At 42.4% G+C, this 12,328-nt stretch overlaps 1 protein-coding gene across 4 annotated transcripts in view; it reads right to left on the bottom strand.

The window, feature by feature from the left end:
• The window catches only part of tenm2a (teneurin transmembrane protein 2a), a 153,652-nt gene that overhangs the window by 59,334 nt on the left and 81,990 nt on the right, over nucleotides 1–12,328 (bottom strand). For all 4 annotated transcript variants that reach the window (XM_044363519.1, XM_044363518.1, XM_044363517.1 and 1 more), the window contains one exon: nucleotides 4,736–4,942. In XM_044363519.1, the coding sequence (XP_044219454.1) occupies nucleotides 4,736–4,942 (207 nt within the window). The remainder of the gene's footprint in view (nucleotides 1–4,735; nucleotides 4,943–12,328) is intronic.

Below are 12,328 nucleotides of genomic sequence, written 5' to 3' on the forward strand. Positions count from 1 at the left end.
CATAGCAAACTACATGGAGAGAAAAAAAAAAAGCAATAAAAAAGTTGGTCACAAAAAAAAATTGCAGAATAGAGTACATAAATGGACTCATTACTGATGTTTACTGTTGTTATTGTTGAAACATACAGCTGTACAAAAAAATCCCTTCTATTCTTCTAAAAGTCACACAGCTTTTAGTGGTTCAAAAAGTCTCTCTAGACATGCTGCAAAATATTTATGATCAGAGACAAATTGCTGTCTTTATTTTCTGTTTCAACACAGGAGAGTGATGTCGAAGAAATTCATAGAGACAAATCCATAAAAAAAAAAGGCTTTAGAGCTCGCCAGAGAAAACAAGACCATACTGTGAAGCGGTATCTACCTGAAGTAGCAAGGCTGAGGTACAAGGCCACTTTTTAAACATGCAGAGGACTCCCAAAGAAAATCAGTGATTATTTTGGCCATAGAAACACAAATCTGACTAACCACTGGAACAGAGTACAAGTAACAAGTGGAGGAAAATGGATCCAGTAAATTAAGATAGGAGACATAGCCAGATGAATTGTCCAGTTATTGAAGTACAACCCGCAGGTAGGCTAATAGGAACAACTGTTTTACCAGGAACCCGGTCTGATAAAAGACAAAACATGCAGTGAGGAAATAGAGCAATTAGGGAGCAGCCAAGCAGATCACATTTTATTCCACTTTATCTTTTCCTCCTTTCTTTCCTGTCTCTTTCAGTCACCACTGTGAGTAAACAGCGATCATGAAAAAAGATTTTCTCAACAGCTCTCTGTTTTGTTTTCACAGCCACTTCTCTGGAAAAGCTCAGAGCCCTTCTGACTGCTGCTGAAGCCTGACCTAGTTTATTCTGTCCAAGGTCCCCTGCGCCTGGAGAGGGGGGACTATAGCTGTAAGCTGGTGGGTTTGGCTCCGGCTAATCCCTGGAAGTTCATTATGCTCGCCAATTCAAAAGGAGCCTCATTCAGCAGAGGAGCATTAGCCTGTCTGCTAACCTGCCTCCCCTGTAAAGCACACTGTGCATGCACACATCATAGAGAGGCAGGGGCTCGCTACACCGTATTAATCTCACAGTGTGTGTGTGTCTGTATGTGTGTGTGTGTGTGTGTGTGTGTGTGTGTGTGGCCAACTGGCAGCAGGAACCAACCGAGGCAGTTTGTTTTGCAGCCCTGTATAGGCAAACTGTTTATTGACATTTTCTGTGGTTAACAGAGAAAAGTCGCAGGGCAGGATGTGCATCTGTGTGTGTGTGTGCGAGGGTGTGTGTGTGTGTGTGTGTGTGTGCGGGATAGAAATGCCCATTCAGCAGTTAAAAAGGATCATTGCAGGGCTCAGCTCCCACCCCTCCCCCTGTCCTTCTCACTCTCTCTGTCTCTCCATCTTTTTATTTCACGCCCCATATCTCCACTGCTTCTATCCTTTTTTTTTTAAAAACCGCTGCGCCACCCTCCATTGTTTTTCATGCACCTTCTCTCCGAGCTAATTGCTATGCTCCCCGTGTTTTAAGGTGGTATATTCCCATGTGCCATTGCTTCATATGTCCTCTGTCTCAGAATGTCAGATACTCCTCATTTGTCATTCTTCTCAGAGCTCAGAGGCTGAGCACAATGGAAGGAGAGCTTGAGGTGAAACCAAGTCTCACGCACACGCACACACACACAAACTTGCTGACAAAAGTGTCTTAATACGCACATAGTCTTTATTATACACAAGTGTACACACAAAACACACGCAGGCATAAAAAAGTTAGACATACATTTACACACGCACACACTAACACACTAACACACACACACACACACATACACCGCCTCTGCCTTGGCTAGTCATCTCTGTCTAATTAGGAGGCAATAATCCGCTAGAGAAGAGTCATCAAATCCAGCCAAAAACAAACAGTCTCTGTGAGCAGAAATGCACGTTTGCGTTTCACCCACACACACACACACACACACACACACACACACACGCATATGAATACAAACACACACACACACAAATCATCCCACTGTTACGCAAATGTCACCCTTACATAAGCACCATTAGGAAGAATAACATTAGTGCAGAAGAAGAGAACATGTCTTTGTTGTGTCTTTGTTTCTGCAGATTTGTTTCAACAAAGCCATTAAACATTCATTGCATGGGCAGTGACTTGAGGTGGCTTCTCTGGCAGCAGATACCTAGCCACTTTAGAACAGGCTCGGGCTAAAAATAGCTGAGCCTTCCCCATGCATAATGAATGGCCAGAGACAGCGCTAACGCTAGCTCTTTCCAGGAGCGATCTGCTACGCTCCGTTTGGCCGTCTCAGCTCTCCCGGCGTTCCGGGGGAGCGTTCCCAGACAGGTGCTTCGAGCCAGACAGTATTCCCATATAAACATTCGCAGGCCCAATTCCCAGCCAATCCTCGGCAACAGCGTTCCGTTCCCATTCACCTGTCATGCTTCACTAGGAACACAAGTCATGTCTGTCCACCTGTTAGCTTAGGTAATGGTGGACTACTTTACAGAACACACACACACACACACACACACGTACACACACACATAGAAACAGCATGCAGCTTCCTGAGGATTATCTCACTGTGGTCAGTTTCTGCCTGGCTTGGTGAGGCTCATTTCCTGCCCAGCGTCCACTCTCTACATGACCACACAAAATACACACACACTCATGTACCCGCGCGGACATCAGAAGTGCACTCTCACAGCATACGCATAAACAGTCGCTGGTTATAGGTGTTTTATTTCCTCGCAGCCGTTCCTACGTCTTCCAACATGCCAGGGTGTGTTTATGCAGTGCCAGACTGCCACTCTAAACTCATTTAGGCCGATTTTAATGGACGCCCAAAGCCAAGGACTCTCTCTGCACCCGTTAGATCAGCAGTCCTGGCTGGGAAACATGGCAATTTGCAATTTCATCTCAATGTTGTTCTCCCTCCATCCAAATATCTCTCTTTCACCCTCTAAGCACTCATCAGCATACCCTTTTTTATTCACATTCTCTCTTTTTCTCTTTGTCTCTTTGACTCCTCATGTCTCCCGGTCTCTGTCTCCCTTTCGGTCGCTTTCTCCATCTATTTTTACTTGTGCGCTTTTTATGTTTCTCTCTTTCTCTTTTGATTTTTTTCCATGGAAGATGTCTCATTAAACAACGTCAGAAGTCAAAGTTTGGCGTTCTCTATCTCTGCTCCCATTTGCCTCTTTGCGCCTCTTTTTCCTACTTCTTTGCCGTTTCTTTTCTTTCTTTGTCTCTCTCGCTCGCCAACTCTGTGTGTACATGCTCAGCAGAGACTGAAAGAAGCCCCAGAACAAAAAGTGTGGGTGTATGCGAACAAGAATGAGCGAAAGAGAGTGTGCCTGCGAGCCTCACTCTCCCTCTTTGCCAGTGTCTGCCATTAGGGTGTCAGTGGCAGAGTGAATTTATTTGCTGTGCGGTTACTGGGCTAATGATTGATGTTGCCCCAGCAAACAGTAAACCAATTAGAAGGCTGATGTAACGTCATTTTAAAAGCCTCCTAATCACGTTGCTCTTGAACCTGGGACCCGGGCCTTCCCTAATGAAGATTTATACTGGATCAAAGGAGAGCCTAACGCCATTAACAATAGATTGTATTCCACCAAAAATCACATTAGGAGTTCTCTGCCCACCCCCTTTCCCTCCCATCAGGCCTCAGCTAAATATATCTGCTGATTACAAGTGCAGATGCACAGAGGAATGGAGAAACAGGGGGAAGAGAGGGGAGAGAGAGAGAGAGACGGAGAGGGACAGAGAGACAGAGAGAGTTGGCCCACAGTAGCTAATTGTTAAAAATAAATGTGTATGCTGATGAACAAACTCATCACTGCAGATGTGTGTGTGTGTGTGTGTGTGTGTGTGTGTGTGTGTGTGTGTGTGTGTGTGCATATGAAGTAAGCAAATAGTTGTTAAGTGTTGACAGAAGTGCACAGGGCCTCTAACAGCCAACAAGAGAGTGTCCAATGATGAAAGAGAAAGCTTTGAGCTGGTAACTAACTAGTTTGTCTTTGCTACACTGATCCTCCTGCCGGCACTTATAATTCATCACCCCCTTACCTTTCACGTTCTGGTGGATTATTAATGTCATATGGAAAATAAGTACAAACACACCTACTCACTGGTAAACCAATCTGTGCTCGGCAGAGTGTAGGGGTTGCTTTCACTTGCATCATTGTTTTCTGGCAGTAGTTGACAAAGGTGGGAGGCATACTTTTATAATGTAATCTATTAACAGATTACCAATTGTCTGCACAAAATGAGCTTTTTGTTACCTCAGCCACAAAATAAGCTGAGGAACGTTAAGTGTTTTCTTTCATGTTACTTACTAAATTGAATTCTTGTTTATCTGTTGAGGTTTTTATTTCCCCTTTGATAGAAACATAATATCAATCTGACATCTCTAACTGTATAATTTACAACTATTACAGCTTCTATAATCAATAATCACTGAAGTCACTTTGCATGTACACTTAGCCCTGCTAACAAACACTGACTTTGCAGGAATGCAAAAGCAGAAACAAAAGGTCTAAAAGAACAAGATGTGACATTAAATTAAAGCGACAGATCGCTTGGCATTTTACCGAGCAACGACTAAATCAGATCAGGAAACATGATGAACTAATGCAGTGAGGCAATCCAGGTGATGGATGACATATTGATGTATAAATAAAATGAATGAAAGGATAAAAGGATGGATGGATGGATGAATGGAGAGCTCTCTCTTACCCGTGGAGGAGGGCTGGGCTCGGAGCAAGTATGAGTCATCCGGGTGGGGCTCCAGGTGAGAATGGGTGGAGTTTTTCTCCAGCAGGGGCACCTGGCATTCCCTGATCGGTGGAGACGGGCCGGGGGAGGGGTGGTGAGGGGCGGACGAGGAGGACGGAAGGGACGGAGGGAGCAGGGAGGAGGAAGAGGTTGGAGGGAGTGGGCGACCTGGAGGATGGAGAGAAAGAAGGGAGAGAAGGAGGGAGGAGGGGGGTGGTGTTAGACAAAACAGATGGCAATGACTGACAATGATACAGGGGCCTGTTCCAAGTAGTAGGTTTACAGAGATATCTGGATAACTTTTTGGAATGAAATATTTACAAAATTCAACAGTAATGCGTCTGTCTCCGTCAGGAGATCTCATGGGGACTATTTCTTTGGAAGAAAGTAGTTCCTCTGAAAACTGTTCAGAGTGAGAAGTCTCAGAGACAGATACTTCACAATCTGGGCAAGTAAAACCAAAACTACTAGCATGGCAGGATGTAAGAAGTCAGAAAATATATTTCTTTTTTTGTCATTTGAGGGAACCAACCTCTTAAAAGTTGGACTGATGCAAAAAGACCTGCTGCAACTTGCACTCAACAAACCACCTTCTTGGAACAGGTCCCTGGTCATAGAAATGTTAAGCAGCTTGGATACAAACACAAAAGCTTGCAGAGACTGGAGAGACTCAATATTGTGATGGATTCACACGGAAAGCCCAAAGATCTCCTAAATACATTAATGAGATTTTCAACCTCTCAGTGCATGCAAAGCTGACACTTCAGCTCAGGCCTGATATTGAATTTATGCTCATTTTAGCTCCATTTTCACAAATTTTTCATGAAATCGTTGCCTAAGTAATTGACTTTACATGAGCAGTTTCTATCTAAAGTTTGCTCGCAACCATAAGCTATTAATCATAGCAGTGAAAACTGCAGGGTGTTTTTTTATTGCTTACGAATTAAACTTTTCATTTTTAAGCGGACAAATCTACTATTTCTTCTTGCATAGTTTTGCTTTAAAAAAAAAATATCATGGGATTAGATTTTCATGAGAACCTATAGTATCAGTCAAAAGTTTGGACACACCTTCCCATTCTCTTGAGAAAGCGTGTCCAAAAATTTTGACTGGTACTGTATCTCTATTGTATAACAGTCTTCTACATGGGTAAGACAAAAGAAAGTTAACAGCCAAGTCTTTAAATAGTAGGAGCCGTGGGACGCGTGGACACAATCAGGCTGTCCCATACACCAGAGAGAGAAGAAGGGATGGAGAGAATTCACTCTACTCTCCAAAGGTTTGGAATCAAGGACAAAGACAAATCTAATAAATTCTATTTAGAGACGGCTCAAAATATAGAATAATTATGTCTGCCATATTTGCAGCTCAATCAATCAACAATACGATAAGAATGAGGCCACCGAGTCCAGCCAACCCACCGAAGGACTCAGGTTATTATAACTACTAATTAGACAATTAACAAAGACGCTTTGACACACTGATTATCACTTATATTCTCCTGATTCTACATTCAAAATTATATCCCCGGGCACCAGCTTTACAAATAAACTTTTTTTATTTTTTATTTTCCTCAATAGTGTGTTGTCCTTTCGAAGTAACTATGCATGGGGGTGGAAAAAAATGGGCTAGCTCATCTCTAGCTTTACAAACTTCATCCATTCACCTTCTTTTGCCACAGAATACTTCAGCAGGTAAACAAAAAAGTCACACCGCACGGCCTTTCAGTTAGTCTCCTCTTCTTTCATTGCACTCCTCTTTTTCTCAGGAGAAAGGACGAAAAGCGGTGAGACCTTGAAGAAAAAGACGACATAGCTGAACATTCGCCATTCATGATATTTAATTTTTTTCAGCTTCTTTTTTTTCCCACAGCTCTGTTGAGATATGGTGTGATTGTAATTTGACAGCATTCACCTTCCCATCACAGTGTATTGATAGACATCAAAATGTCTGAAGGCCGTGATAGATGGTGGACTTTTTTTAGGCGACATCGCAATATTGCTTGCATCAGGGAAACAGTACCTGGGCGAGGGAGGGAGGGGGGGAAGATCAATGTAGACGTCATTTAAGCAACAATGTGGTTGGACATAGTTGTTGGCTAACTTGCCCATCTATGCTGCGTCAAAATGAAGCGCATTAATCATGGAAAATACACGTTTGAGGCCAGGTGCCATTGCGGCTTTATAGAGATATATTTGATAGAACGGGAGGAAGAGTGATGCCTCTGTCCTGCTGTCCGAACTGCTCCAGCTTAGAGCCTTGCGTCATGGAAACCAGAGCTAGGATCGATCCACAGCCCCACGTTAACTACACCCCAGAGAGATGCCAGCCTTGTCTTCTGTTTAGGTATGTGTGTGTGTGTGTCTGTGTGTGTGTGTGTGTGTGTGTGTGTCCGGTCAATCTCATCAGAGCAAACAGAGAAAAATGGATAAACAATGGCAAAGCAAACACTGTGGCCGACAGGAGGGAAAAGAAGAGAGGCAGGGAGGGACAGTGAGAGACAGATGGAAAGGCGGGGGGGGGGGTGGAGGGGGGGGGGGGACATCGAGGTCACGGGGGTAACCAGGGGAATGGAGAAGCAGAGAGAGAGAGAGAGAGAGAGAGAGAGAGAAATGAATGGAGGGAGCAAAGGACGCAGAAATGGGGACAGTCCAGAAGCTATGAGCTGACAAAACTTATTGCCAATAAAAAAAAAACTAGGAAGAAAGCAATAGAGGAGGGTAATTAGGAGGGGAGGAGGCAATAAGAGGGAACAGTGGATGATGGAGGAAAGGGAATGAAGAGGTAAAGAGGAAATAAACCATGGACACACACGCAAAAAAAAAAAAAAAAGTGATTGATCTAAATGAATCGATCACTCACTTCAATTGATGTGAGAGGCTATTTGCATACTTCACAAGGCCTGTAATGAGGCTTTTAGTGTCAACAAGCAATGAAAAATGCCTGCGTGTGTGTGTGTGTGTGTGTGTGTAGGTATGCGTGTGTAGCGGCACACCTTTAAGATTGTTTTATTGCCGTTGCGTGTTTTTATTGCGTGTGTACACAATTATGAGCGTACGAGCCCGTGCGCAGAAGGTTACGTGTGTGCGCGTGACTGTACTTATTAATATTTTAAATCACTTTAATTACAAAAAAGGAAAAATTGCACAAGTTGGCCAAAAGCTATTACGGGAACTTTAATCTCCTTAGCAATTATGCTGTGGGGCATCCTTAACTCAGTCATTTCTGCCCGCTACATTTCTAGAAAGGTCAGTGAAAATTGCTTTGTGTTATTAGAACAAAGACTTGGCAATGAGCTCATGTGGTTCTCTTGACGATTTGCTCGTTGCCATCCTTCAACCGCCTCCCCGGCCATCTGTATACATCTCTCAATCCTTCTCTCTGTGCCCGTCTCTCTCTCTCTCTGAATCGACTGTTCTTTCACAAGTGTTGATTAGTGTGAAAATTAAGTGTATCATGGGGGGAAAAACTAAGACTGTAGCGCTACATTAAAAGGCATTAACGAAATCCCTCAATTATTTTATTACAATGTAAGAAAGAAACATTGTAACCAGTTTGTTATATAAGTACTAGACTTTGACTTGCTCATGTAAGTCATACAAGTGTAGGAGCTTCGCCTGTTGCTGTGCTATTGTGTCTGTTCTGAATCATCTCAATACATCTTTACTGTGCTGGGGCATTATACATCAAGAATAATTCTGTTCGTTGACTGTTCAATGACTCCTCTCCTCTCCTCTCCTCTCCTCTCTGTCCTTGTCTGTATTTCTGTCCCTCCCTCCCTCCCTCCTTCCCTCCCTCGCTCCGTCCATCCGTCCACCCATCTGGCTGAGGTGAGGAGTGGTAGGCCGAGGAGAGTGGAGTGGAGCGAGGGATGGAGCGACAGCTGGAGCCCAGTCAGACAAGGAGAGACAAATTACCCCTCTAACGAGAGCCATTCATCATCTCTTCATCTCTCCCTTCTTTTATCCCTCTTTTCCTCCACACCTACTTTTCCAGCGCACCTGGATGGCAACTCTGGAAAAAAAAAACCCCCCCAAAAAAACAAAACACCCAACTTTACACTCGACGTTGCTCTCATTTAGCCGCTACTCATGTGGTTCGTGCTGCTAAGTCAATCAGCATGCGCTTCTATTAAGATGACGGAGAGAAGGGGGGGGGGGGAACAACAAGATAAGGCAGACGTGAAATGATTGAATGAGTGGTACGCAGGAAGAGGGAGAAAAAGAAGCGACACACCCATGCTGGCACATGCAGAGACTCATTACCATGGCTGCTGTCAGCACAGATGTTGGACTGAGGGGGAGCTGTCAGTCAGTGTGTGTGGGTATGTAAGTATGTGCATATATGTGTGTGTGTATGTGTGATAGTGTCTGACAGTGATCTGAGGGCTATTTAGTGATGACAGCTGCTGACACAATGGGCCCTTTTCTCTATTTATCTATACAGTGCAGTCTGTCTCCTCCATCTCATCTCTCTTCCTGTCCCCCCCCCCCTCCTTTCCCTTCAAATCCTTGCCTCTTCTTTTCTCTTATTCATTCCTTTTCACATTACGCTCGACTGTGGCAAGACGCACACCTGTTGTTGTCTGTATGTGTGAGCGTACGCAACAAATGGATGTCGCAGCCCATCCAGGAACGGTCCGAGTTCGTCCGCTTGATAACTTGAATGTGTACTCCGAGCTCTCTCCCCGTCTTTTCTTTCCTTTCGTAATCAGTCAGAAAATGAGTGATAAAAGTGATAAAAAGGAGTAAAGAGGGAAGGGAGAGATGAGAGGATGATTCAACAGACGTGTGTTAATTAATAAAGTTGGGCTTTCACAGCCTAAAGAGATGATTGTATCACTGGCTCTTTCTTTGATGTGTAACAGTGTCTGGGTTCTTCTCTGGCCTAAAGCTCTCCTCCGCTCATGCTCAGCTCCTCTCTTTCATCTCGCCTGCAGTACTCCGTCGCTCCAAAACTACGGTGCCCCTCTTCCCAAACAGGCAGATCCTCCACACACAAACAGCCTGTAGCTGACGCTGAAGACGCCTTCCAGCTGGGAGAAAAGGTGCTATCCAGATTTAAAACATCACACTGTTTTGTTCTACATCACGGTTTTTCCACAATTTCATTTTGTGCATTCCTTCCAGGATAACTGAGACTCGTCATCACAGATTTTCACTGAGAAATACTTTTAAAAGTGTCAGACTGGTTCAAACAGATCTTCTGTTCCCGTGCACCCGAAAGTTGTGTTTTCTGATACAAGAACATCCTGTTCACGATAGTTAACAGCAGTACCTCCCTGTGTTTCTTGTTTGATGTACCCCCCACAGCCCTGTCAGATTAACTCAAGTTCCTGTCATTGACACCGCCCGTCATGTTTCAAATGTGTTGATTCCAGTAGATTTAAACTGGATGTTATTTAACACTATTAATTACATAAAAGTGGAGGTTTTTTTCATACTGTCAATGTCTATTTGGTCAAGTTTGCATTTGTACTGTATTACTAATACTTGGAGTGGGGGAGGGTGACATTTCAACCATCTATCCATTACTTTTAATTAACTATTTCAACTGCTGATCCATTAGGTCTATTTTTAGCTATTTCACCATCACCACTTTTAGCTATGTATTTTAACAAAATCCATTACTGGTACCCATTGCTACCTGCAATTCTACATTTTACTCCTTGGACTCTCTTCTATGTGTCTGTGTCTGTCTCTGTTATGTGTGTCTTTAATTGTACGCTGTAAGTATTTATAGTATTTAATGAGCCAAGTCATCTACTGCATGGTGTCACATACTTGATGTCATTCATTCATCAAATAAAACACAATACAGTAACATAAAAGTGTTTTAGATATACAATCAACTAGCTTATTGATTCATACCTCTATGTTATATCTCTAAATTAAGTTTAAATAAGCATTAAAAGGTGATTTTAAAAATGTGCAAAGTATGTCCGCTTGGAATTCTGGGTAATTGTAGACATGTGTATTACTACATAGCAAAATCAACAGCCGAGAAAGCTTCCAAAAATAGGCAGTTTCTTTAAGAAGAAAGACAAGATAGCAAGCACTAGTTGTTCCACTGGGCAAGAGCTGATTAAGACACCCTCTACTGCTCTGGAGCTCCAGAGTGCACCATCCACAGCCAGAAGCCCGGAGTGCGCTTATGATGTAAGTAGAACTTATTTATTATTTATTTGACTAATAATCAACCTACACACTTGTGTTTTGTGTTTATAAGGCCTATGCACAGACATGAATAATGTTGTCACTGATAATATTCACTGTTATGGTGCTCTAATACCAGATTTTGTCAAGTAGGCTAGTGTATCTTCCCTTATCTTTTCCTCTTATGACTCTTGTTCTAGGCTATAGCATGGTGAATCTCACCCTTGTTGCCTTGGCCAACCTGCATGTGAAAACGAAATGTTTTCATCACATCTGATGAACACTAAAGTTTTCTGAGTCTGAGTGAGTCAAAGTCTCACGTTCAATGTGCTAACATTAGCCTCTAACATGACAATATCAGAAATAGCAGAAAGCGACACACCCACAGAGATCACCACTCCAGAACATTTAAGAAGCGATGTGTGGAAATTTTTCCGATTTCCGTCCACAAACGGAAAAAATTTTAAAAAGCAGGCCCACAGTAAAAGACTTGAGCCAAATAACATGTCATGTATTGATGTAAACAAGCACACTCTGATGTGGATTTATTTATATTTCAGTTAACTGCGTAGTTTAATTACTAGAAAGCTTATTTAATATTTATAATTAGTTAACGTTATTCATTTTGTGCCTAAGCTTAATTATGACTTAGCAAGAAAGCTATCACCTGTTTAATGGTAATGTTGGAAAGACCTCTAGTGGACAGAACGTATAACAACCACAGGCTGATATTGGCAATTTGCAATTCATAAGCCTGTGTATACAGTGTATAGGTACATAGTAAATATTAATAATAGGCTAATTGAGCATTAAAAATTCAAATATCATTCAAATATGAATAATGATAAGCATGACAGCACTAATAGATCCACACCCATTCTCTCACAAAACAGGTTTCACAGCTGACTCAATAGGTGAATATATCTTTTTAAAATATTAATTTACATTGTTCATACTGGAGCTACTCCACAATCTTTCAACATACCCTTGTATTCCTGATTGGGAATTAGCCTACTCATTCAGAGAAATTATATCACTAATTAAAAACTAATTTTCATTAATCAATACCCTGATATTTTTCTTTGAATCAAATCTGATAATAATGTGTCCTGATTATAACAAAGAGGACTTATCAAACATGGAAAATTGCAGGTAGCTCAACAGAATGTGCACAAAATAATTCTTTGAAACAGAAATCTTTGAAAAGAAAAAAAAGAAATACAAGGTAAGGTAGAGATATGAAAAGATAAAGGCAGAAATCAAAAGACCTTCGCCTTTCTCCATCTTTTCAACTACAAATCAAACTCCACCTCTGTTGAAAGACGGCCCTGAATGACTGTGAGGCCATTCAGAAGTAATAGGTTCTGGTGATTAGTCGCCTCTTAACAATATCCTTTGA

Source organism: Thunnus albacares, chromosome 10 (genome assembly GCF_914725855.1).
Source record: "Thunnus albacares chromosome 10, fThuAlb1.1, whole genome shotgun sequence".
Lineage (NCBI taxonomy): Eukaryota > Metazoa > Chordata > Actinopteri > Scombriformes > Scombridae > Thunnus > Thunnus albacares.